General features: G+C 43.7%; 1 protein-coding gene across 1 annotated transcript in view; it reads right to left on the reverse strand.

The window, feature by feature from the left end:
* The window catches only part of LOC129823069 (sodium channel protein type 4 subunit alpha-like), a 229,769-nt gene that overhangs the window by 91,463 nt on the left and 112,559 nt on the right, over positions 1-25,747 (reverse strand). The window contains exons 12-14 of the mRNA XM_055881786.1: positions 25,131-25,469; positions 13,451-13,571; positions 12,813-13,051 (exon numbers count right to left, since the gene is read on the reverse strand). Of these exons, the coding sequence (XP_055737761.1) occupies positions 12,813-13,051; positions 13,451-13,571; positions 25,131-25,469 (699 nt within the window). The remainder of the gene's footprint in view (positions 1-12,812; positions 13,052-13,450; positions 13,572-25,130; positions 25,470-25,747) is intronic.

The raw sequence follows: 25,747 nt of genomic DNA on the forward strand, positions 1-25,747 counted from the left end.
GAATTGTTTTTCATGTGAAGTCTTAACCAAGTCAGTGACCACATCCATGTGAGCACAGACATTACGTCGGCGTCATGGAACACCCCTTTCCCAGAGTGCATAAAACCCACCTCTGACAAAATGTACATTAGACCAAGCAGGCGGACGGTGTTGAACCAGACGTCACGAATGGTTAGACTCCACCAGACCAGCTACGTGCAGCGCCAGCTGTACACGTTAAAATGGTTAAGAAAACTACACTTTCACAGTCTGCAGCTGTATATGCAAAATAGTATAAGAAACTCGACCGAAAAAGAGAAAGAAGAACAATTTCCTCTCACCACTATAGACACCTCTAAAGTATCTATTTTAACGAACTGAGCCCGAGAACCACCGGCTGGTACTTTGAAAAGATCCATTCTAAAAGAACATTCCCCTATCCAACCACCATTGGTACATCTGCAAGACCCGTTCTAACAGACACAACCAGAGACTTTCTGTCGAATTACTCCCCAGACGGACCAGCGATTCCAACAGAGACAACAAAGGCATGCAATCGAAAATATATACATTGGCTTGCGAAAGTATTCACCCCCTTGGCATTATTCCTATTTTGTTGCCTTACAACCTGGAATTAAAATAGATTTTTTGAGGGTTTGTATCATGTGATTTACACAACAACACTTTGAAGATGCAAAAAAATGTATCTTGTGAAACAAACAAGAAATAAGACAAAAAAACAGAAAACTTGAGAATGCATAACTATTCACCCCCCCAAAATCAATACTTTGTAGAGCCACCTTTCTCAGCAATTACAGCTGCAAGTCTCTTGGGGTGTGTCTCTATAACCTTGGCACATCTAGCCACTGGGATTTTTGCCCATTCTTCAAGGTAAAACTGCTCCAGCTCCTTCAAGTTGGATGGGTTCTGCTGGTGTACAGCAATCTATAAGTCATACCACAGATTCTCAATATGATGGAGGTCTGGGCTTTGACTAGGCTATTCCAATACATTTAAATGTTTCCCCTTAAACCACTCGAGTGTTGCTTTAGCAGTATGCTTAGGGTCATTGTCCTGCTGGAAGGTGAACCTCCATCCCAGTCTCAAGAATTTCCCTGTATTTAGCGCCATCCATAATTTCTTCAATTCTGACCAGTTCCCCAGTCCTGCCCGATGAAAAACATCTCCACAGCATGATAATGCCACCATCATGCTTCACATGTGGGGATGGTATACTCTCGGGGTGATGAGAGGTTTTGGGTTTGCGCCAGAAAATAATGTTTACCTTGATGGCCAAAAAGCTCAATTTTAGTCTCATCTGACCAGAGTACCTTCTTCCATATGTTTGGGGAGTCTCCCAAATGCCTTTTGGTGAACACCAAACTTGTTTGCTTATTTTTTTCTTTAAGCAATGGCTTTCTCTTCCCACTCTTCAATAAAGCCCAGCTCTGTGGAGTGTACGGCTTAAAGTGGTCATATGGACAGATATTCCAATCTCCGCTGTGGAGCTTTGCATCTCCTTCCGGGTTATCTTTGGCCTCTTTGTTGCCTCTCTGATTAATGCCCTCCTTGCCTGGTCAGTGAGTTTGTTGGGCGGCCCTCTCTTGGCAGGTTTGTTGTGGTGCCATATATTCTTTCAATTTTTTAATAATGGATTTAATGTTGCTCCATGGGATGTTCAAAGTTTCTGATATTTTTTTATAACCCAACCCTAATCTGTACTTCTCCACAACTTTGTCCCTGACCTGTTTGGAGATCTCCTTGGTCTTCCTGGTGCCACTGGCTTGGTGGTGTCTCTTGTTTAATGGTGTTGCAGACGCTGGGGCCTTTCAGAACAGGTGTATATATACTGAGATCATGTGACACTTAGATGGCACACAGGTGGATTTATGTAACTAATTATGTGACTTCTGAAGGTAATTGGTTGCCCCAGATCTTATTTAGGGGCTTCATAGTAAAGGGGGTGAATACATTTGCACGCACCACTTTTTCGTTTTAATTTTTTTTTAATTTTTTGAAACAAGTTATTATTTTCATTTCACTTCACCAATCTGGACTATTTTGTGTATGTCTATTACATGAAATCCAAATAAAAATCCATTTAAATTACAGGTTGTAATGCAATAAAATAGGAAAAACGCCAAGGAGGATGAATACTTTTGCAAAGCACTGTGCATTGCAAATTATTTTTCGAATGAGCGGCAGTTCATGTGCAAAGTATTAGCATTTCAATGAGCACAGTTATCAGCTGTGTGCACGATAGTGAAGTCCTTTGTCTTTTCTCCTGCTCTTTCTTACATGCCCCTCCTTTTTCGTTTTGTGTAACAAGCCGTCATATCGGGTTTAGTCCACTCGGGACTTTTAATTGCATTATGTAGTACTCGATGTGTGAACTATTCTGTTTGTGTGTTTATGTAATTCTGTGTGATTATTATTTAGTAAATAAATAATTAAGCCAATTTGTGTATTGCATATTCATCATTTATGCTAGGGTTCGTGTAGATATCCATATTGCGACGTTCAGAATGAGACTGATAGAAGATAAAATGAATTGATGACTGAAATGTCAGAGATATTTATATCTTTAGAGTTAATTCGGAAACGGTAACTCCTTAAACAAACTTTTTCCATGGTGCCCCAAGATTGCTGATGAGTTAATTGTTACATGAGTAATTTAATAATCGTAATAATTAAACATAATGTAGTTAATCGATTTGATAAAGCAATCGTCATCACATTAATGATAGCCAAAAACACGACACAAGCATGCACATAACACTTAGAGAGAGAGCCAATATCTCTCCACTATAATAGGTATGAGAGAAATCCTCCTCAAACAAATCTCCACGTACAGAGACAAAAACGTTTTTAATGTGTGATGCTGCATCTAGCAAACTGGCAGTTATCCAATACAGTCACCACCCCATGACAATTCAGACTCTCTATGTAACCAACACAGTCACCACCCCACGACAGTTCAGACTCTCTATGTAACCAACACAGTCACCACCCCACAACAGTTCAGACTCTCTATGTCTCCAACACAGTCACCACCCCACAACAGTTCAGACTCTCTATGTAACCAACACAGTCACCACCTCACGACAGTTCAGACTCTCTATGTCTCCAACACAGTCACCACCCCACAACAGTTCAGACTCTCTATGTAACCAACACAGTCACCACTCCACAACAGTTCAGACTCTCTATGTAACCAACACAGTCACCACTCCACAACAGTTCAGACCCTCTATGTAACCAAAACAGTCACCACTCCACAACAGTTCAGACTCTCTATGTAACCAACACAGTCACCACTCCACGACAGTTCAGACTCTCTATGTCTCCAACACAGTCACCACTCCACGACAGTTCAGACTCTCTATGTATCCAACACAGTCACCACTCCACGACAGTTCAGACTCTCTATGTATCCAACACAGTCACCACTCCACGACAGTTCAGACTCTCTATGTATCCAACACAGTCACCACTCCACGACAGTTCAGACTCTCTATGTATCCAACACAGTCACCACTCCACGACAGTTCAGACTCTCTATGTATCCAACACAGTCACCACTCCACGACAGTTCAGACTCTATGTCTCCAACACAGGCACCACTCCACGACAGTTCAGACTCTCTATGTAACCAACACAGTCACCACTCCACAACAGTTCAGACTCTCTATGTAACCAACACAGTCACCACTCCACGACAGTTCAGACTCTATGTCTCCAACACAGTCACCACTCCACGACAGTTCAGACTCTCGATGTAACCAACACAGTCACCACTCCACAACAGTTCAGACTCTCTATGTAACCAACACAGTCACCACTCCACGACAGTTCAGACTCTCTATGTCTCCAACACAGTCACCACTCCACGACAGTTTATACTCTCTGTCTCCAACACAGTCACCACTCCACGACAGTTCAGACTCTCTATGTCTCCAACACAGTCACCACTCCACGACAGTTTATACTCTCTGTCTCCAACACAGTCACCACTCCACAACAGTTTATACTCTCTGTCTCCAACACAGTCACCACTCCACAACAGTTTATACTCTCTGTCTCCAACACAGTCACCACTCCACGACAGTTCAGACTCTCTATGTAACCAACACAGTCACCACTCCACAACAATTCAGACTCTCTCTGTCTCCAACACAGTCACCACTCCACAACAGTTCAGACTCTCTATGTAATCAACACAGTCACCACTCCACGACAGTTCAGACTCTCTCTGTCTCCACCACAGTCACCACTCCACGACAGTTTATACTCTCTCTGTCTCCAACACAGTCACCACTCCACGACAGTTCAGACTCTCTCTGTAACCAACACAGTCACCACTCCACGACAATTCAGACTCTCTATGTAACCAACACAGTCACCACCCCACAACAGTTCAGACTCTCTCTGTCTCCAACACAGTCACCACTCCAGGACAGTTCAGACTCTCTATGTATCCAACACAGTCACCACTCCACAACAGTTCAGACTCTCTATGTAACCAACACAGTCACCACTCCAGGACAGTTTATACTCTCTGTCTCCAACACAGTCACCACTCCACGACAGTTCAGACTCTCTATGTAATCAACACAGTCACCACTCCACGACAGTTTATACTCTCTGTCTCCAACACAGTCACCACTCCACGACAGTTCAGACTCTCTATGTAACCAACACAGTCACCACTCCACGACAATTCAGACTCTCTATGTCTCCACCACAGTCACCACTCCACGACAGTTCAGACTCTCTATGTCTCCAACACAGTCACCACTCCACGACAGTTTATACTCTATGTAACCAACACAGTCACCACTCCACGACAGTTCAGACTCTCTATGTCTCCAACACAGTCACCACTCCACGACAGTTTATACTCTATGTAACCAACACAGTCACCACTCCACGACAATTCAGACTCTCTATGTCTCCAACACAGTCACCACTCCACGACAGTTTATACTCTATGTAACCAACACAGTCACCACTCCACGACAGTTCAGACTCTCTATGTCTCCAACACAGTCACCACTCCACGACAGTTTATACTCTCTGTCTCCAACACAGTCACCACTCCACGACAGTTCAGACTCTCTATGTAACCAACACAGTCACCACTCCACGACAATTCAGACTCTCTATGTCTCCAACACAGTCACCACCCCACAACAGTTCAGACTCTCTATGTAACCAACACAGTCACCACTCCACGACAATTCAGACTCTCTATGTCTCCAACACAGTCACCACCCCACAACAGTTCAGACTCTCTATGTCTCCAACACAGTCACCACTCCACGACAGTTTATACTCTATGTAACCAACACAGTCACCACTCCACGACAGTTCAGACTCTCTATGTCTCCAACACAGTCACCACTCCACGACAGTTTATACTCTATGTAACCAACACAGTCACCACTCCACGACAGTTCAGACTCTCTATGTCTCCAACACAGTCACCACTCCACGACAGTTTATACTCTATGTAACCAACACAGTCACCACTCCACGACAGTTCAGACTCTCTATGTCTCCACCACAGTCACCACTCCACGACAGTTCAGACTCTCTATGTCTCCAACACAGTCACCACTCCACGACAGTTTATACTCTCTGTCTCCAACACAGTCACCACTCCACGACAGTTCAGACTCTCTATGTAACCAACACAGTCACCACTCCACGACAATTCAGACTCTCTATGTCTCCACCACAGTCACCACTCCACGACAGTTCAGACTCTCTATGTCTCCAACACAGTCACCACTCCACGACAGTTTATACTCTAGGTAACCAACACAGTCACCACTCCACGACAGTTCAGACTCTCTATGTCTCCAACACAGTCACCACTCCACGACAGTTTATACTTTATGTAACCAACACAGTCACCACTCCACAACAGTTCAGACTCTCTATGTCTCCAACACAGTCACCACTCCACGACAATTCAGACTCTCTATGTCTCCAACACAGTCACCACTCCACGACAGTTTATACTCTATGTAACCAACACAGTCACCACTCCACAACAGTTCAGACTCTCTCTGTAACCAACACAGTCACCACTCCACGACAATTCAGACTCTCTCTGTCTCCAACACAGTCACCACTCCACAACAGTTCAGACTCTCTATGTAATCAACACAGTCACCACTCCACGACAGTTCAGACTCTCTCTGTCTCCAACACAGTCACCACTCCACGACAGTTCAGACTCTCTCTGTAACCAACACAGTCACCACTCCACGACAATTCAGACTCTCTCTGTAACCAACACAGTCACCACTCCACGACAATTCAGACTCTCTCTGTAACCAACACAGTCACCACTCCACGACAGTTCAGACTCTCTCTGTAACCAACACAGTCACCACTCCACGACAATTCAGACTCTCTCTGTCTCCAACACAGTCACCACTCCACAACAGTTCAGACTCTCTATGTAATCAACACAGTCACCACTCCAGGACAGTTCAGACTCTCTATGTAATCAACACAGTCACCACTCCAGGACAGTTTATACTCTCTATGTAATCAACACAGTCACCACTCCAGGACAGTTCAGACTCTCTCTGTCTCCAACACAGTCACCACTCCACGACAGTTCAGACTCTCTATGTCTCCAACACAGTCACCACTCCAGGACAGTTCAGACTCTCTATGTCTCCAACACAGTCACCACTCCACGACAGTTTATACTCTCTGTCTCCAACACAGTCACCACCCCACAACAGTTTATACTCTCTGTCTCCAACACAGTCACCACTCCACAACAGTTCAGACTCTCTCTGTATCCAAAACAGGCACCACCTCACGACAGTTCAGACTCTCTATGTATCCAACACAGTCACCACCTCACGACAGTTCAGACTCTCTCTGTATCCAAAACAGGCACCACCTCACGACAGTTCAGACCCTCTATGTATCCAACACAGTCACCACTCCACAACAGTTCAGACTCTCTCTGTATCCAACACAGTCACCACCTCACGACAGTTCAGACCCTCTATGTATCCAACACAGTCACCACCTCACGACAGTTCAGACTTTTGACACCAAGGCGATAATGACTTGCTGAAAGATGGAAAAGACCAGAGAGGGATGTCATAACATATACAGTTGAAATCGGAAGTTTACACACACTTAGGTTGGAGTCATTAAAACTTGTTTTTCAAACACTCCACACATTTTTTGTTAACAAACTGTAGTTTTGGCAAGTCGGTTAGGACATCTACTTTTTGCATGACATAAGTCAATTTTCCAACAATTGTTTACAGACAGATTATTTAACTTATAATTCACTGTATCACAATTCCAGTGGGTCAGTGTCACGTCCGTTGTAGTTAGGAGACCAAAGCGCAACGTGATGTGAATACATATTTTAATACAAGACGACTGAACACGAAGAACACTAACAAACTATACAAAATAACAAAACGAACGTGAAAGCTATAGACACGGAGTGCAGACATGCAACATCAACATCAACATAGACATCCCAAAACCCTAGACAAGACAAAAACACACATACCACCCTCGTCACACCCTGACCTAACCAAAATAATAAAGAAAACAAAGATAATTAAGGTCAGGGAGCGACAGTCAGAAGTTTACACTAAGTTGACTTTGCCTTTAAACAGCTTGGAAAATTCCAGAAAAATATGTCATGGCTTTAGAAGCTTTTGATAGGCTAATTGACATAAATTGAGTCAATTGGAGGTGTACTTGTGAATTTATTTCAAGGCCTACCTTTAAACTCAGTGCCTCTTTGCTTTACATCATGGGAAAATCAAAAGAAATCACCCAAGACTGATTTGTAGACCTCCAAAATTGTAGACCTCCACAAGTCTGGTTCATCCTTGGGAGCAATTTCCAAACGCCTGAAGGTACTATGTTCATCTGTACAAACAATAGTACGCAAGTATAAACACCATGGGACCACGCAGCCATCATACCGCTCAGGAAGGAGACACGTCCTGTCTCCTAGAGATGAACGTACTTTGGTGTGAAAAGTGCAAATCAATCCCAGAACAACAGCAAAGGACCTTGTGAAGATGTTGGAGGAAACAGGTACACAAGTATCTATATCCATAGTAAAACGAGTCCTATATCGACATAACCTGAAAGGCCGCTCAGCAAGGAAGAAGCCACTGCTCCAAAACTGCCATAAAAAAGCCAGACCACGGTTTGCAACTGCACATGGGGACAAAGATCATACTTCTTGGAGAAATGTCCTCTGATCTGATGAAATAAAAATAGAACTGTTTGGCTATAATGACCATCATTAAGTTTGGAGGAAAAAGGGGGAGGTTTGCAAGCCAAAGAACACCATCCTAACTATGAAGCACGGGGGTGGCAGCATCATGTTGTGGGGGTACTTTGCTGCAGGAGGGACTGGTGCACTTCACAAAATAGAGGGCATCATGAGGAAGGAAAAGTATGTGGATATATTGAAGCAACATCTCAAGACATCAGTCAGGAAGTTAAAGCTTGGTCGCAAATGGGTCTTCCAAATGGACAATGACCCCAAGCAGACTTCCATAGTTGTGGCAAAATGGCTTAAGGACAACAGTCAAGGTATCGGAGTGGCCATCACAAAGCCCTGACCTCAATCCCATAGAAAATTTGTGGTCAGAACAAGAGCAAGGAGGCCAAAGAGGCCTACAAACCTGACTCAGTTACACCAGCTCTGTCAGGAGGAATGGGCCCAAATTCACCCAACTTATTGTGGGAAGCTTGTGGAAGGCTACCCGAAACGTTTGACCCAAGTTAAACAATTTAAAGGCAATGCTACCAAATACTAATTGAGTGTATGTAAACTTCTGACCCACTGGGAAAGTGATGAAAGAAATAAAAGCTGAAATAAATAATTCTCTCTACTATTATTCTGACATTTCACATTCTTAAATTAAAGTGTTGATCCTAACTGACCTAAAACATGGGATTTTTACTAGGATTAAATGTCAGGAATTGTGAAAAACGGAGTTTCAATGTATTTGGCCAAGGTGTATGTAAACTTCCGACTTCAACTGTATCTGCTGTGGACACACATGCACATACATACACACACACACAGCAGCCAGATTGTCCACTGTAGCACACAGTGGCCAGCCAAGTGGAAGAAAAACTCTATTGATTTTGACACCGTCTGACACCGCCTGAAATGACTTCCTTGTTGGACCACTCCTGGTACAACACAACCAATTACATAACACCAACAATACCATGGGTTTGTCCCAAATGGCACCCTATTCCCTATATAGTGCTGAACTTCAGACCAGGGCCCATACCCAGCACTATAGAGAACCAGCATATATCATACAAACACACATAACTGGTTCCAGTGAATTGTAATTAATGGAAACACCATATTGACTTCATAATGTGATTGTAAACTCATTGTTGTGAATGATGTCTGCTGATGTGTGATTAACAGGTCGTTTTACGGTTATTATCCCAATGGAACCTTAGCCCCTACGCCCTATGGAGGTTTGATACTGTGAAAATCAGTGAGCCAATCAGTCAGCCAATCAGATGCTACTAACATACTACTTGTACCTAACTATTCCTCTCAGGTCTCCACAAGTGCATAAGGGGTAGAGGCTTGGGGTCCATTTAGGTTTGGGTGTGAATCTCAGTGACAATATCCAATCAAGTCAAATCACATTTTATTTGTCACATGCGCTGAATACAACAGGTGTAGACCTTACCGTGAAATGCTGAATACAACAGGTGTAGACCTTACCGTGAAATGCTTACTTACAAGCCCTTAACCAACAATGCAGTTCAAGAAATACAGTTAAGAAAATATTTCCTAAATAAACATATGTTTTTTTTTAAATCTAAAATTAACACAAGAAATAACAATAACGAGGCTATGTACAGGTGGTACCGGTACTGAGTCAGTGTGCGGGAGTACAGGTTAGTCGAGGTCATTTTTGTAAAGTGACTATGCATAGATAATAAACAGTGAGTAGCAGCAATGTAAATAGTCCGGACGGCCATTTGATTAATTGTTCAGTTGTCTCTGTTATTAAGGAGCCTTTCGATTCTAGACTTGGCGCTCCGCTACCGCTTGCCATGCGGTAGAACAGAGAGAACAATCTATGACTTGGGTGACTGGAGTCTTTGACAAATCTTTGGGCCTTCCTCTGACACCGACTAGTATATTGGTCCTGGATGTCAGGAAGCTTGGCCCCAGTGATGTACTGGGCCGTACACACTACCCTCTGAAGCAACTTACAGTCAGATGCCATACCAGGCGGTGATGCAACCGGTCAGCATGCTCTCGATGGTGCAGTTGTAGAACTTTTTGAGGATCTGGGGACCCATGCCAAATCTTTTCAGTCTCCTGAGGGGGAAAAAGTGTTGTCGTGCCCTCTTCACAGCTATCTTGGTGTGTTTGGACCATGATAGTTCTGACCTCCTCCCCATAGGCTGTCTCATCGTGGTCGGTGTTCAGGCCTACCACTCGTCAGCAAACTTAACAATGGTGTTGGAGTTGTGCTTGGCCCGCAGTTGTGGGTGAATAGGGAGTACTGGAGGGGAATAAGCACGCACCCCAGATGTGTTGTTGACAGATGTGTTGTTGCCTACCCTTACCACCTGGGGGCGGTCCGTCAGGAAATTCAGGATCCAGTTGCAGAGGGAGTGTTTAGTCCCAGGGTCCATATCTTTGTGATGAGCTTTGTGGGTACTATGGTGTTGAATGCTGAGCTGTCATCAATGAACATCATTCTCTCATAGGTGTTCCTTTTGTCCAGGTGGGGAAGGGCAGCGTGGAGTGCGATTGAGATTGCGTAATCTGTGGATCTGTTGGGGCGGTATGCAAATTATTGTGGGTCTAGTGTTTCCGGCATGATGGTGTTGATGTGAGCCATGACCAGCCTTTCAAAGCACTTCATGGCTACAGATGTGAGTGCTACGGGTGGTAGTCATTTAGGCAGGTTACCAAGGCATTCTTGGGAACTATGGTGGTCTGCTTGAAACACGTAGGTATTACAGACTTGGTCAGGGAGAGGTTGAAAATGTCAGTGAAGACACTTGCCAGTTGGTCCGCGCATGCTTTGAGTGCATGTCCTGGTAATCTGTCTGTGAATATGAATGTTGACCTGTTTAAAGGTCTTGCTCACATCGGCTATGGAGAGCGTGATCACACAGTTGTCTGGAACAGCTTGTGCTCTCATGCATGCTTCAGTGTTGCTTGACTCGAAGCAAGCATAAAAGGCATTTTGTTTGTCTGGTAGGCTCGTGTCACTGGGCAGCTCACGGCTGGGTTTCCCTTTGTAGTTCTTAATAGTTTCAAGCCCTGCCACATGCGACGAGCATCAGAGCCGGTGTAGTAGGATTCAATCTTAGCTCCGTATTGACGCTTTGCCTGTTTGATGGTTAATCTGAGGGCATAGCGGGATTTCTTATAAGCGTAGGGATTAGTGTCCTGCTCCTTGAAAGCTGCAGCTTTGGGCTTTCTCTCAGTGCGGATGTTGTCTGTAATCCATGGTTTCTGGTTGGGATATGTATGTACGGTCACTGTGGGGACGACGTTGTCGAATCACTTATTGATGAAGCCGGTCACTGAGGTGGTTTACTCCTCAATGGCATTGGATGAATCCCGGAACATATTCCAGTCTGTGCTAGCAAAACAGCCCAGTAGCGTAGCATCCGCATCATCAAACCACTTCCGTATTAAGTGTTAGTCACTGGTACTTCCTGCTTTAGTTTTGCTTGTAAGCCGGAATCAGGGGGATAGAAATATGGACAGATTTCCCAATTGGAGAACGAGGGAGAGCTTTGTATGCGTCTCTGTGTGTGGAGTAAAGGTGGTCTAGAGTTTTTTTTCCTCTGGTTGCACATGTGACATGCTGGTAGAAATGAGGTAAAACAGATTTAAGTTTGCCTGCATTAAAGTCCCCACTAGGAGCACTGCTTTTGGATGAGCATTTTCTTGGTTGCTTATGGCCTTACACAGCTCATTGAGTGCGGTCTTAGTGCCAGCATCTGTTTGTGGTGGTAAATTGAGGGCTACAAATAATAAAGATGAGAACTCTCTTGGTAAATAATGTGGTTTACAGCTTATCATGAGGTATTCTACCTCAGGCGAGCAATACCTCGAGACTGCTTTAATATTAGACATTGCGCACCAGCAGTTATTGACAATAGACAGACACCCCCGCCCCTTGTCTTACCAGACGTAGCTACTCTGTCCTGCCTAAACATGGAGAAGCCAGCCAGCTCCATATTATCAGTGTTGTCATTTAGCCCCGTCTAGGTGAAACATAAGATATTACCGTTTTTAATGTTGAGTTGGTAGTATAGTCTTATTCGTAGATCGTCCAATTTGTTTTCCAATGATTGCACGTTGGCCAGTAATACAGAGGGTAATGGTGGTTTATCTACTCATCGGCAAATTCTTACAAGGCACCCCGCCCTCCTCCCCCTATATATCTCTGATTTGGGCCTTGTCTTGACAAAGCAGTATATCCATCGCGTCGGACTCATTAAAGAAAAGATCTTTGTCCAGTTCGAGTTGAATAATCGCTGTTCTAATGTCCAGAAGCTCTTTTTGGTCATGAGAGACAGTAGCAACAACATTATGTACAAAATGAGTTACAAATAATGCGAAAAAACAAAAAAAATAGCACAGTTGGTTAGGACAATAGTGGAGCCAAGAGTTTTTTTCTCTGAGTAACTGACCTGACTAGGGTAAACCTCTAGACCCTAAACTCCAACAAAAATGGTGGGTAAAAATGTACACAAAAATGTTTCTCCAAGAGTTTCCTTTGTGCCCTCTCCTCTCCACTTACCAGGTTGCCTATGGACAGCATGCCGTTGAATTCGTCAGTCATGGGGTAGTGCTCCATGGCCATGAACAGGGTGTTGAGCACGATGCAGATGGTAATGGCTAGGTCCAGGAAGGGATCCATCACCATCACCTTGACCAGCACCTTCAACCGAAGCCAACGTGGACTGCTTTCCCAGATCAGGTACTTGTGGGCAAACTCATACCAGCAAGGGTGGCACTTCTGACGTGACTCCTCCAGTTCTAGGGGGGGGGGGGGGGGTAAAAGAGTACATTTTCTTCAGGGAAGTTATCAGAGTATGCCTTTGCCAGATGTGGGTGGGGCCTAGCTTGGGTGCATGCATGTGTAATGAGGGAGTTTGATGAAGATTGATAGCAAGTCACTGAGGATGAGGTGGTAGGGCTTAATGTGTGATCATGACTCTTCTAATGTTTTTATCTGTTGGTGTAACATTGCACTGTGGCTTCTGCCGCACAGTCCCGCTCCATCTAGTCCATAGGCACGGCCCGTGCACATTTTAGGACACCGTCAGCCTCAATCCTCATCGAGCAGTAAACAGAAGATGAGAGGAGCTCCTGGGCTCACACAATTTGTCCCTCAATGAGGCAGTGGGGCGAACAGCAGAGGACAGAGGCCCTTACCCTCCAAGGCGTCGGTGAGGTAGCTGGCGGCGCTCAGAGCTCGGTCCCTGCGTGCGTGCTCTTCTCTGGATACCTGGCAAGGGAGCAGCATGTTGCTCAGCTCTGTGCTGGAGTTAGGCCTCTGGAGGAGAAAGAACAGTTGATATATATAGTGATGAGGCGAGGCGGCCATATTGGTAAGGAGAGGCAGCCATATTGGTGAGGTGAGGAATCCATATTGGACAATATAGGCAGCCATATTGGTCAGGAAAGGTGGCCATTTTGGTGAAGAGAGGCATATTTGGATTATTCAATGCAGTCAAATTTAATTTAATTATCTGTTAGTGATTAGGAAATGACTGGGCCATAAGTCAGGGTTACAGCTTCAATATGTACTTTATATCACATTGATTCCACAGACAGGTCTTTCAATTTATGTCGGGTCAATGGCAGAGGCATGATTCAGGACAGAGGCAGGTTGGTGACATTTATCTAAGACACACACACAGACACACACACAGACACACACACACACACACACACACACACACACACACACACACACACACACACACACACACACACACACACACACACACACACACACACACACACACACACACACACACACACAGAGAAACATACACACACATACAAACAAACAACACACACATATCATCCCTGGTGCCATGTGATATCCCTATACCTGGTATTAGTAGTGTTCACTACACTTCAGATTGATACATTATTACACCGGGATTCAAATATGGATGTCAAACATTGTAAATGAGATTGAAATGTAGTTATTTACTTTGCTGAGGGAGGATTAAGGGAGGATCTATTGTAATTTTCATCCAAACATTTTACATCTTTCTTATTCTGCAGAATAACAGCAGTCCACCTCTTACCGCAAATATAACAAGATACACATTTCCTTGCAGCTGAATGTGTGAATGACAGGGGTTATATTGAGTCCAATCAAAGCCTTCCCGACACAAATCAGACTCCCTCTATGATTACATAGCATCTCATTGCTGTCCCAGGTAGTCAGGCTGGCAGGCATGCGTGACGCACATCCCCAGTCTCAGGGCTCACATAAAACCACCCACTCACTGTTTGGCAAGTAGGGAATCCCCCACCGGGCCATTCACCATCTCTCCCTGGTGAAAGGAGAGCAGCAGGCCCCTCCACCAAAACTGCCACAAATGCTCGTTTAGCATGTCTCTACTGTGGGTTGCCATGGTTGCATTTTCAAGACAACTGGGCGTCTGTGCAGCACACAAGCACGCACAATACAGTATATCATATGTGTATACTGTATTCTATTCAAGGCTTGTGCAATATAACTACTGCCGTACACACCTTTCTATTCATATACTGTTCATAACGTCTATACACACCATTATATAGATATATATATTTATGTTCCGGACTCTGACATTCCTCGTTCTGATATTTATTCATTTCTTTATTTGTATTTTGGGGATTTGTGTGTATTGTTATGTATTGTTAGGTATTACTGCACTGCTTGAGCTAGAAACATAAGCATTTCACTTCACCTGCGATAACATTCTTTAAAATATATGTGTACGCAATCAATACAATTTTACTTTATTCGACACACACACACACACACCACACACACACACACACACACACACACACACACACACACACACACACACACACACACACACACACACACACACACACACACACACACACACACACACAGATCTGTATTAGCAGACTTTAGAGCTTCCTGGTGTAAAAGCAACACAGAGGGTTATTATTACTGTATTGTTCTCCAGAGGACAATAACTCTGGTTATTAGTTCCTCCAGGATTTTGGTGTGATTTTTTGCGGTATTTGCAAAAAGAAATTAAATGTTTTGCTGTGGTAAATCTGACATTTTGCATGGCAATATGCGATGATTTTGTCCAATTTGTCAAAAAACTTTGCTGACGAGGGAAAGAGTTTGTTAACATGTGGCTTGATTGAACTCTATTATGTGGTAAAGGTGCTGTGATTGGTTGAAATTGCAAGCCCTCTTTTCTAGTGCGGTGATCGGTCAGTTTTATGAGATAATATTGTGATGATTTGACTGTTTTATGTGGTAATAGTGAGGTGATTGGTTAAGTTTGCAAGACCAAGCATGATATGCAGGAAATGTTGATTATGCTAAAAAAAAAAATGGCCGTCAATCTCAAAATGATCAATGAACTGTGCTTGTTCTTTTGTTTGGGGTAAATAGAAATGATTGGTAGTCAAATTCCTTTGAAATAGAATCTTTTGATTTGATTTGTATCTTTCTTTTCATCATTTGTTTATAGTGCATTCGGAAAGTATTCAGACTCCTTGACATTCTCCGCATTTTGTTACGTTTTTAAATGTCCTCAGCAATCTACATATAATACCCCATCATGACAAAGCAAAAAAGGTTTTTAGGAATTTTTGAAGATTTATTACAAATAAAAAACATCCTTATGTACATAAGTATTCAGCCCCTTTGCTATGAGACTCGAAAATGAGCTCAGGTGGATCCTGTTTCCATTGATCATACTCGAGATGCTTCTACAACTTGATTGGAGTCCACCTGTTGAACATTCAATTGATTGGACATGATTTGGAAAGAAACACACCTGTCTATATAATATCCCACAGTCTACAGTGAATGTCATAGTAAAAACCAAGCCATGAGGTCGAAGGAATTGTCCGTAAAGCTCCGAAACAGGATTTTGTCGAGGCACAGATCTGGGGAAGGGTACTAAAACATTTCTGCAGCATTGAAGATCCCCAAGAACACAGTGGCCTCCATCATTCTTAAATGGAATACGTTTGGAATCACTAAGACTCTTCCAAGAGATGGCTGCCTGGCCAAACTGAGCAATCGGGGGAGAAAGGCCTTGGTCAGGGAGGTGACCAAGAACCCGATGGTCACTCTGACAGAGCTCTAGAGTTCCTCTGTGGAGATGGGGGAACCTTCCAGAAGGACAACCATCTCTGCAGCACTCCATCAGTTAGGCCTTTATGGTAGAGTGGCCAGACGGAAGCAACTACACAGAAAAGGGCACATGACAGCCCGCTTGGAGTTTGCCAAAAGGCATCTTAAGACTATCAGACCATGAGAAAGAACATTCTCTGGTCTGATGAAACCAAGATTGAGCTCTTTGACCTGAATACCAAGCGTCACGTCTGGAGGAAATCTGGCACCATCCCTACTGTGAATCCCGTGGTGGCAGCATCATACTGTGGGGATGTTTTTCAGCAGCAGGGACTGGGAGACGAGTCAGGATCGAGGGAAAGATGAACAGAGCAAAGTACAGAGAGATCCTTGATGAAAATCTGCTCCAGAGCACTCAGGACCTCAGACTGGGGCGCCGGTTTACCTTCCAACAGGATAACGACCCTGAGTACACAGCCAAGACAACGCAGGAGGGGTTTCGGGACAAGTCTCTGAATGTCCTTGAGTGGCCCAACCAGAGTCCGGACTTGAACCCAGTTGAACATCTCTGGAGAGACCTGAAAATAGCTGTGCAGTAACACTCCCCATCCAACTTGACAGAGCTTGAGAGCATCTGCAGGGAAGAATGGGAGAAACTCCACAAATACAGGTGTGCCAAGCTTGTAGCGTCATACCCAAGAAGACTCGATGCTGTAATCGCTGCCAAAGGTTTTTCAACAAAGTACTGAGTAAACAGTCTGAATACTTGCGTAAATGTGACATTTCAGGTTTATATTTTTAATACATTTGCAAACATTTTCTAAAAACCTGTTTTTGCTTTGTCGTTATGGGGTATTGTGATGTCATTATGGCATTTTGTTTGCAGATTGATGAGGGAAAAAAGTATTTAATACATTTTTGAATAAGGCTGTAACGTAACAAAATGTGGAAAAAGTCAAGGGGTCGGGAATACTTTCCAAACGCACTGTACATGATACCTGGTCTGGCAATAGACAGGCAGATAGGTAGGTCACCTAAGGGGGACCTAGGCAGGGAAGAAACGCAGCCAGCCAGTAAATCTCATTGACCCAGGAGACCCTGTTTTATCTGGCTCTGCAGAGTGTGTGTGTGTGTGTGTGTGTGTGTGTGTGTGTGTGTGTGTGTGTGTGTGTGTGTGTGTGTGTGTGTGTGTGTGTGTGTGTGTGTGTGTGTGTGTGTGTGTGTGTGTGTGTGTGTGTGTGTGTGTGTGTGTGTGTGAGAGAGAATGACTAAGAGATATCAAAAAGGATCAGTAATGGAGATAGGGTCAGTGGAGTGCACCAACACCCATGACGGTCTGACACCAGTCTGTTCTGAGAGCAGTCTGTTCTGATATCAATCTGTTCTGAGAGAAGTCTGTTCTGAGAGCAGTCTGTTCCCTGGGAGAGAGGAGCATAATCTTTATTTGTGCCCCCACACACACACACACACACACTCGCACTCTCTGAAGAGCCAGATAAAACAAGAGAGTCTCCTGGGTCAATGAGATGTACTGGCCAAATCCCCTGGCTGTGGCTGGCTGTCCTGTGTGTGGTCTTGCTGTTCCCAGCCTGGGTCCCCCTGTTAGGTAACCTACCTATCTGACTGTCTCCTGCCAGACCACACAAATGAGTACAGATGAGGGAAAAATAGATTTGAACCTGTAATTTATTGTATGACTCACTGTTATTTCCTTAAAAAACATGCCTCATTGTAAGAAATTGCAAGAAGTCAATCCATAAAATTTTGAATTGTGACAAATTGTTGCTGCTCTGGAGTTAGAAGATGCGATGTTATGGATTACTCTGAATAATACCCGTGGATGAATAACTCTTAACCATTTGAGTCTAAGCCATGTTTAAGCCGGGGGTCATTTTGCTATTTGATTTTGAATTTTAAGACCCTTGAAATATAAACAAAAATAATTTGATAAAAAAATGTATTTCCGCCTTACTGCTATTAGCCCATAAAAACGAATTGAATAACATATTCACTACATGGAACAGATAGTCCCCCCCAAAAAAATCTAAAGGAAGTTTGTTCTGAAGTGTCTATCTTATATCTGAGAGATAAGAAATCTTTTTTTAACGTATTTAACCTCTTATTTTTGTTGTGATATACTTGATATACAGTACCAGTCAAAAGTTTGGACACATCTACTCATTCAAGGGTTTTTCTTCATTTGTACTATTTTCTACATTGTAGAATAATAGTGAAGACATCAAAACTATGAAATAACACATATTGAATCACCTCCCGGGTGGCGCAGTGGTCTAGGGCACTGCATCGCAGTGCTAGCTGCGCCACCAGAGTCTCTGGGTTCGCGCCCAGGCTGGGCTGGGTTCGCGCCCAGGCTCTGTCGCAGCCGGCCGCAACCAGGAGGTCCGTGGGGCGATGCACAATTGGCATAGCGTCGTCCGGGTTAGGGAGGGTTTGGCCGGTAGGGATATCCTTGTCTCAGTATGTAAAAATGTAATAAAATGTATGCACTCTACTGTAAGTCGCTCTGGTTAAGAGCGTCTGCTAAATGACGTAAATGTAAATGTGGTAACCAAAAATGTGTTGAACAAATCAAAATATATGTGAGAATTGAGTTTCTTCAAAGTAGCCACCCTTTGCCTTGGTGACAGCTTTGAACACTCTTGGCATTCTCTCAACCAGCTTCACGAGGTAGTCACCTGGAATGCATTTCAACTAACAGGTGTGCGTTGTTAATTTGTGGAATTTCTTTCCTTCTTAATGCATTTGAGACAATCAGTTGTGTTGTGACAAGGTAGGGGTGGTATACAGAAGATAGCCCTATTTGGTAAAAGACCAAGACCTTATTATGGCAAGAACAGCTCAAATAAGCAAAGAGAAACGACAGCCCGTCAGTACACGAAGGTCAGTCAATACAAAAAATCTCATGATCTTTGAAAGTTTCTTCAAGTGCAGTCACAAAAACCATCAAGTGATATGATGAAACTGGCTCTCATGAGGACCTCCACAGGAAAGGAAGACCCAGAGTTAACTCTGGTGCAGAGGATACGTTCATAAGAGTCACCAGCCACAGAAATTGAAGCCCAAATAAATGCTTCACAGAGTTCAAGTAACAGACACATATCAACATCACCTGTTCAGAGGAGGCTTCGGGAATCAGGCATTCGTGGTCGAATTACTGAAAAGAAACCACTACTAAAGAACACCAATAAGAAGAGACTTGCTTAGGCTAAGAAACACGAGCAATGGACATTAGACCGGTGGAAATCTTGGTCTGATGAGTCCAAATCTGAGATTTTTTGATTCCAACCGCCGTGTCTGTGTGAGACGCAGAGGGAAAGTCATCAAGGGAAAGGGTGGCTACTATGAGAACCTCAAATATAAAACATATTTTGTTTAACACTTTTTTGGTTACTGCATGATTCCATATGTGTTATTTCATAGTTTTGATGTCTTCACTATTATTCTACAATGTAGAAAATAGTCAAATAAAGAAATCAGTAGGTGTGTCCAAACTTTTCACTGGTACTGTATACTTCCATACATTTTTTAAACTGGTACTGGGGGACCTTCAGGCGAGTCTTGTGATGCCTGTGGGCTTCCTTCCTGAGAGTCTCACCTTTACACAGAGGGGTCATATTAGTGTGTAGCCTAAACTGTACGGATACTACACAGATGTTGGCAGATCGGCTGTATCGAAATCAGACGAGTCCCTTGATCCTTGTGGGGGTTGTAGAGCAAAACCTGAGTCTCATCTTTGTTCCTGAGAGTCTCATTTTTTCCATAGAGGGGTCATACATGTTTTTAGACCAAACTGTTCAGACGCTACAGAAGATGTCTCATGGTCTGACAAACATCGCTCTAGCTCTCTTACCTTTCACCGCAAGTTTTGCATAGACGGAAGAAGTGTATTGAGATGCATCCAATGCAAAAAAACTGATATCTCCAGCTCAAACTGACGGATTATTATGGTGATCGTTTCCGTGGGGGTTGGACATCAACCTTAGGGGCTTATGGTTTCAGTTGGTGTTGAAGACTTTCATTAATGACCAAGTTGTTAATGCTTTCTAAATACATATTTCCCTTCCCCTTTATTCAGGTATTTGATTTGATTTAGGTTTGTGGTAAAAGAGTATCCTTTGAAAGTATCCAAATAGGGCCCTAGTTTAGATATTTTTTTAATTTCTTTAATTATTTTACCCCTTTTTTCTCCCCAATTGGTAGTAGTTACAGTCTTGTCTCATCGCTGCAACTCCCGTACGGACTCGGGAGAGGCGAAGGTCGAGAGCCATGCGTCCTCCGAAACACAACCCAACCAAGCCGCACCGCTTCTTGACATAATACACATCCAACCCGGAAGCCAGCCGCACCAATGTGTCGGAGGAAACACTGTACACCTGGATATCCCTGCCGGCCAAACCCTCCCCAACCCAGACAACACTGGGCCAATTGTGTGCCGCCCCATGGGCCTCCCGGTCGCCTGCGACAGAGCCTGGGATCGAACCCAGAATCTCTGGTGGCACAGCTAGCACTGCGATGCAGTGCCTTAGACCACTTTGCCACCCGGGAGGCCTAGATATTGCAGAGCAGCATAATGTCACGGGATATGTAAGATATGTACAGTAGCTATCCAGACCAAAAATAAGCACATGCTCTGTTTCACTCTACCATAAACCCTGTCAACACAAACACACACAGACACACACACACACACACAAACAGCCACACAGACACACGCACACAAACACAAGGCAGCGACAGCATGGAAACTGATTCATTGAGTATTAGAGAAAATGCAATTGCATTAAGGCTCTTTCCTCTTCCGTTCCTACACAGTTGCTAACACCTCCGCGGGGTAGTGTGAATCATCTGTATTGAAACAGCAAATCAAACCGTGGGTTGTGTTAATGTTGAGGAGCCCAGTGGGGAAGAGGGAGCTGTTAGCTGTACCAGTGTCACAGAGGTCTTGGCCAATGACTCCAGACAGCCAGAGGCTACTAAGCCCTGAGTCTACTCTGCAGGATACGAGCCTGGCCATTCCTTTGATACAGGCTTATATAATAGTTATCCAGTTATCCACAGGGTGAATTCCCATGATGCACGCAGATACGCAACAACACACACAGACACACAAAGGAACTCAGTAACTCCACTCAGTAACTCCACTCAGAACATGACGCCGTACTGGACAGTCACCGTATTGAGAGCTCCGCACGTACTTTGCTATGTTGTGATTCTTTATCTTTATCGTTTATCTTTACTTTACTTTATTTTCATGAAATGTCTGCTATCATTTTTTATAACCGACAAAAACTTTGAACATCAGATTGGCAGTTACTTCCCCAATTCCTGCTGCAACTTCGACTTATCTGCGCTGGGCTCTTTCTTATAATTTGGACCCAGTTTTCGGGGTCTGCAGGAGGAAACGTCAGCCTTACAGAGGCAGGAGAGGGGGAGTCCTGGCGAGATTAAGGTGAAGGGAAAACCAGCCACCTCTTCCCGACATTCTATTGGCCAATGTACAGCGCCTTGCAAAAGTATTCATCCCCCTTGCCGTTTTTCCTATGTTGTTGAATTACAACCTGTAATTTAAATAGATTTTTTCTTTGGATTTCATGTAATGGACATACACAAAATAGTCCAAATTGGTGAAGTGAAATTTAAAAAATTACTTGTTTCAAAAAATTATGAAAATTATATTCACCCCCTTTGCTATGAAGCCCCTAAATAAGATCTGGTGCAACCAATTACCTTCAGAAGTCACATAATTAGTTAAATAAAGTCTGTGTGCAATCTAAGTGTCACATGATCTCAGTATACATATACCTGTTCTTAAAGGCCCCAGAGTCTTAACACCATTAAATTAGGGGCACCACCAAGTAAGCGGCACCATGAAGACCAAGGAGCTCTCCAAACAGGTCAGGGACAAAGTTGTGGGGAAGTACAGATCAGGGTTGGGTTATAAAAAAGTCTCCAAAACTTTGAACATCCCACGGAGAACCATTAAATGCATTATTAAAAAATTGAAAAAATATGGCACCACAACCTGCCAAGAGAGGGCCACCCACCGAAAATCACGGACCAGGCAAGGAGGGTGTTAATCAGAAAGGCAACAAAGAGGCCAAAAACAACCCTGAAAGAGCTGCAAAGCTCCACAGCGGATATTGGAATATCTGTCTATAGGACCACTTTAAGCCATACACTCCAAGGAGCTGGACTTTATGGAAGAGTGGCTAGAAAAAAAGGCATTGCTTAAAGAAAAAAATAAGCAAACACGTTTGATGTTCGCCAAAAGGCATTTGGGAGAGACTTGGGAGACTCCAAACATATGGAAGAAGGTAATCTGGTCAGATGAAACTAAAATTGAGCTTTTGGCCATCAAGGAAAAAGCTATGTCTGGCGCAAACCCAAACCTCTCATCACCCCGAGAATACCATCTCCACAGTGAAGCATGGTGGTGGCAGCATCATGCTGTGGGGATGTTTTTCATCGGCAGGGACTGGAAAACTGGTCAGAATTGAAGAAATTATGGATGGCGCTAAATACAGGGAAATCCTTGAGGGAAACCTGTTTCAGTCTTCCAGAGATTTGAGACTGGGATAGAGGTTCACCTTCCAGCAGGACAATGACCCTAAGCATACTGCTAAAGCAACACTCGAGTGGTTTAAGGGGAAACATTTAAATGTATTGGAACAGCCTAGTCAAAGCCCAGACATCAATCATATTGAGAATCTGTGGTATGACTTAAAGATTGCTGTACACCAGCGGAACCCATCCAACTTGAAGGAGCTGGAGCAGTTTTACCTTGAAGAATGGGCAAAAATCCCAGTGGCTAGATGTGCCAAGCTTATAGAGACATACCCCAAGAGACTTGCAGCTGTAATTGCTGAGAAAGGTGGCTCTACAAAGTATTGATTTTGGGGGGGGGGGGTGAATAGTTATGCACGCTCAAGTTGTCTTATTTCTTGTTTGTTTCACATTAACAAATATTTTGCATCTTCAAAGTAGTAGGCATGTTGTCTAAATCAAATGATACAACCCCCCCCCCAAAAAAAATATATATTTTAATTCCAGATTGTAAGGCAACAAAATAGAAAAAAAATTAAAAAAAGGGGGTGAATACTTTCACAAGCCACTGTATAGTCACATGATAATAAAATGCATGACCTCCGATCGCGGATTGGCTACCAACATGACTCTCGTAACTGCGATATTCTCTGCTTTTCTGAAACATGGCTTTCGGACAACTCGAGAAGCTCAATGGATTCTCCATTCACCGAGTGGACAGGACAGTAGAGTCAGGGAAATGAAGGAGGGGAAGTTTTTGCCTCTTCATAAACAACAAATGGTGTGCTGACTTGAGCGCAGTTGTGGTCTCAACCCATTGTTCACCTGTCTTGGAATAACCGATGGTCAAATGCCGACCCTTCTACCTCTCTAGGGAGTCTTCAGCTGTTATTGTGACTGTTGTATACATTTCACCTCAGGACAAGAAATATAACAATCTGATGATGATGCGGACAGCCCAATATATCACTGGGGCCGAACTCCGTGCCATCCAGGACTATATCAGGCGGTCTGAAAGGAAGGCCCGGAAAATCATTAAAGACTCCAGACACCCAAGCCATAGACTGTTCTCACTACTTCCGCATGGCAAGCGGTATTCATGCATCGCCTGACACCAAAAGGCTCCTGAACAGATTCTATCCTGAGGCCATAAGACTACTAAATAGCTAACAGAATGGCTACACAGACTATCTGAGTTGACCCTTGTATTTAATTTGTATGTTTGCACTGTTTCTATGCACACTCTAAGGACTCTATACACTCACGCACACTGACACTCCAACACACACATACTGTAACATGCACACATATGTACACTGACTCTACACATGCACACACACTCACATACAATCATAATTTACACTGCTGCTAATCTGTTTATCATACACGGAGTGTACAAAACATGCTCTTTCCATGACATTGGCTGACTAGGTGAATCCAGGAGAAAGTTATGTTCCCTTATTAAATCCACTTAAATCAGTGTAGATTAAGGGGAGGAGACAGGTTAAATAATTATTTTTCAGCCTTGAGACAATTGATACATGGATTGTGTATGTGTGCTATTCAGAGGGTGAATGGGCAAGACAACACTTTTAAGTGCCTTTGAACGGGGTATGGTGGTAGCTGCCAGGCGAGTGTGTCGAGAACTTCAACGCTGCTGAGTTTTTCATGCTCAACAGTATCCTGTGTGTATCAAGAATGGTCTACCACCCAAAGGACATCCAGGGAACTTGACACAACTGTGGAAAGCACTGGAGTCGACATGGGCCAGCATCCCTGTGGAACGCTTTCGCCACCTTGTAGAGTCTATGCTCTGACGAATTGAGGCTGTTCTGAGGGCAAAGGGGGGTGCAACTTAATATTAGGAATGTGTTCCTAAAGTTTTGTACAGTCAGTGTATATACCCTGGTGCCTAGTCACCTTACCCCTATACATATCTACCTCTATCACTCCCGTATCCCTGCACATTGTACATATGGTAATATTGGAGCTGACTCTGTATATAGCTTCTTACTTTCTCGTGTTCTATTTCTTATTTGTATTTCTTGTGTGTGTTTCTTCTACCTTGTGTTATTTTTTAATGCTACATTGATATTGAATACTGCATTGTTGGGTTTGGAGCTTGTAAGAAAGGCATTTCACTATACTTGTGCACGTGACATTAAAACTTGAAACATCAAACTCAGTACTCACACTCTCCTCCTTGACCCTCTCAATGGTGCATGCTGGGAGGCCCTGCGGGGTGACCCCGTTCTGGTCCATGGCCACAAACAACTTCCCATTGATGTTGAGGAAGACCTGGGAACCCCGGCTGCCCGTGCTGTAGGTACTGGGCCTGCGTCTGGTGCTCCACGGGACCACCAGGGACCCAGCACGACTGTGTGTCCCTTCATTGTCCCCATGGACACTGAACTCATCGTCGGCAAAGTCACCCTCTGATTCTTTGTTCCGGCGATGGAAGTTAAATATACTGACGTTGCTTCCTCGTCTAGTGCGCGTGGAGATGGTGCGGATGAGAAGGGGATGTGTTGGCTGGTGGGGGAGTGGAGAAATAGTTTTGAGTGGGCTATATGGTAGGGAAGTCTTCTGTTAGAAAAGAGTAAGATACTTGACTCAAACCCTGGAAATCAGATAATTATTTCACAAATTAGGATTGCCTTTAATCACTGTAGATTCAGAAAGGTGAAAGATCTATATACCAAAATACACACTTCTCTACAAAACCTGCAATTATACTTCAGATTCAGCATGTTTGTATTTATCCATAATGTTTTATCCATGATGAAACATTATGATTAAATAACAATCCA

This window comes from Salvelinus fontinalis, chromosome 25 (genome assembly GCF_029448725.1).
Source record: "Salvelinus fontinalis isolate EN_2023a chromosome 25, ASM2944872v1, whole genome shotgun sequence".
NCBI lineage: Eukaryota > Metazoa > Chordata > Actinopteri > Salmoniformes > Salmonidae > Salvelinus > Salvelinus fontinalis.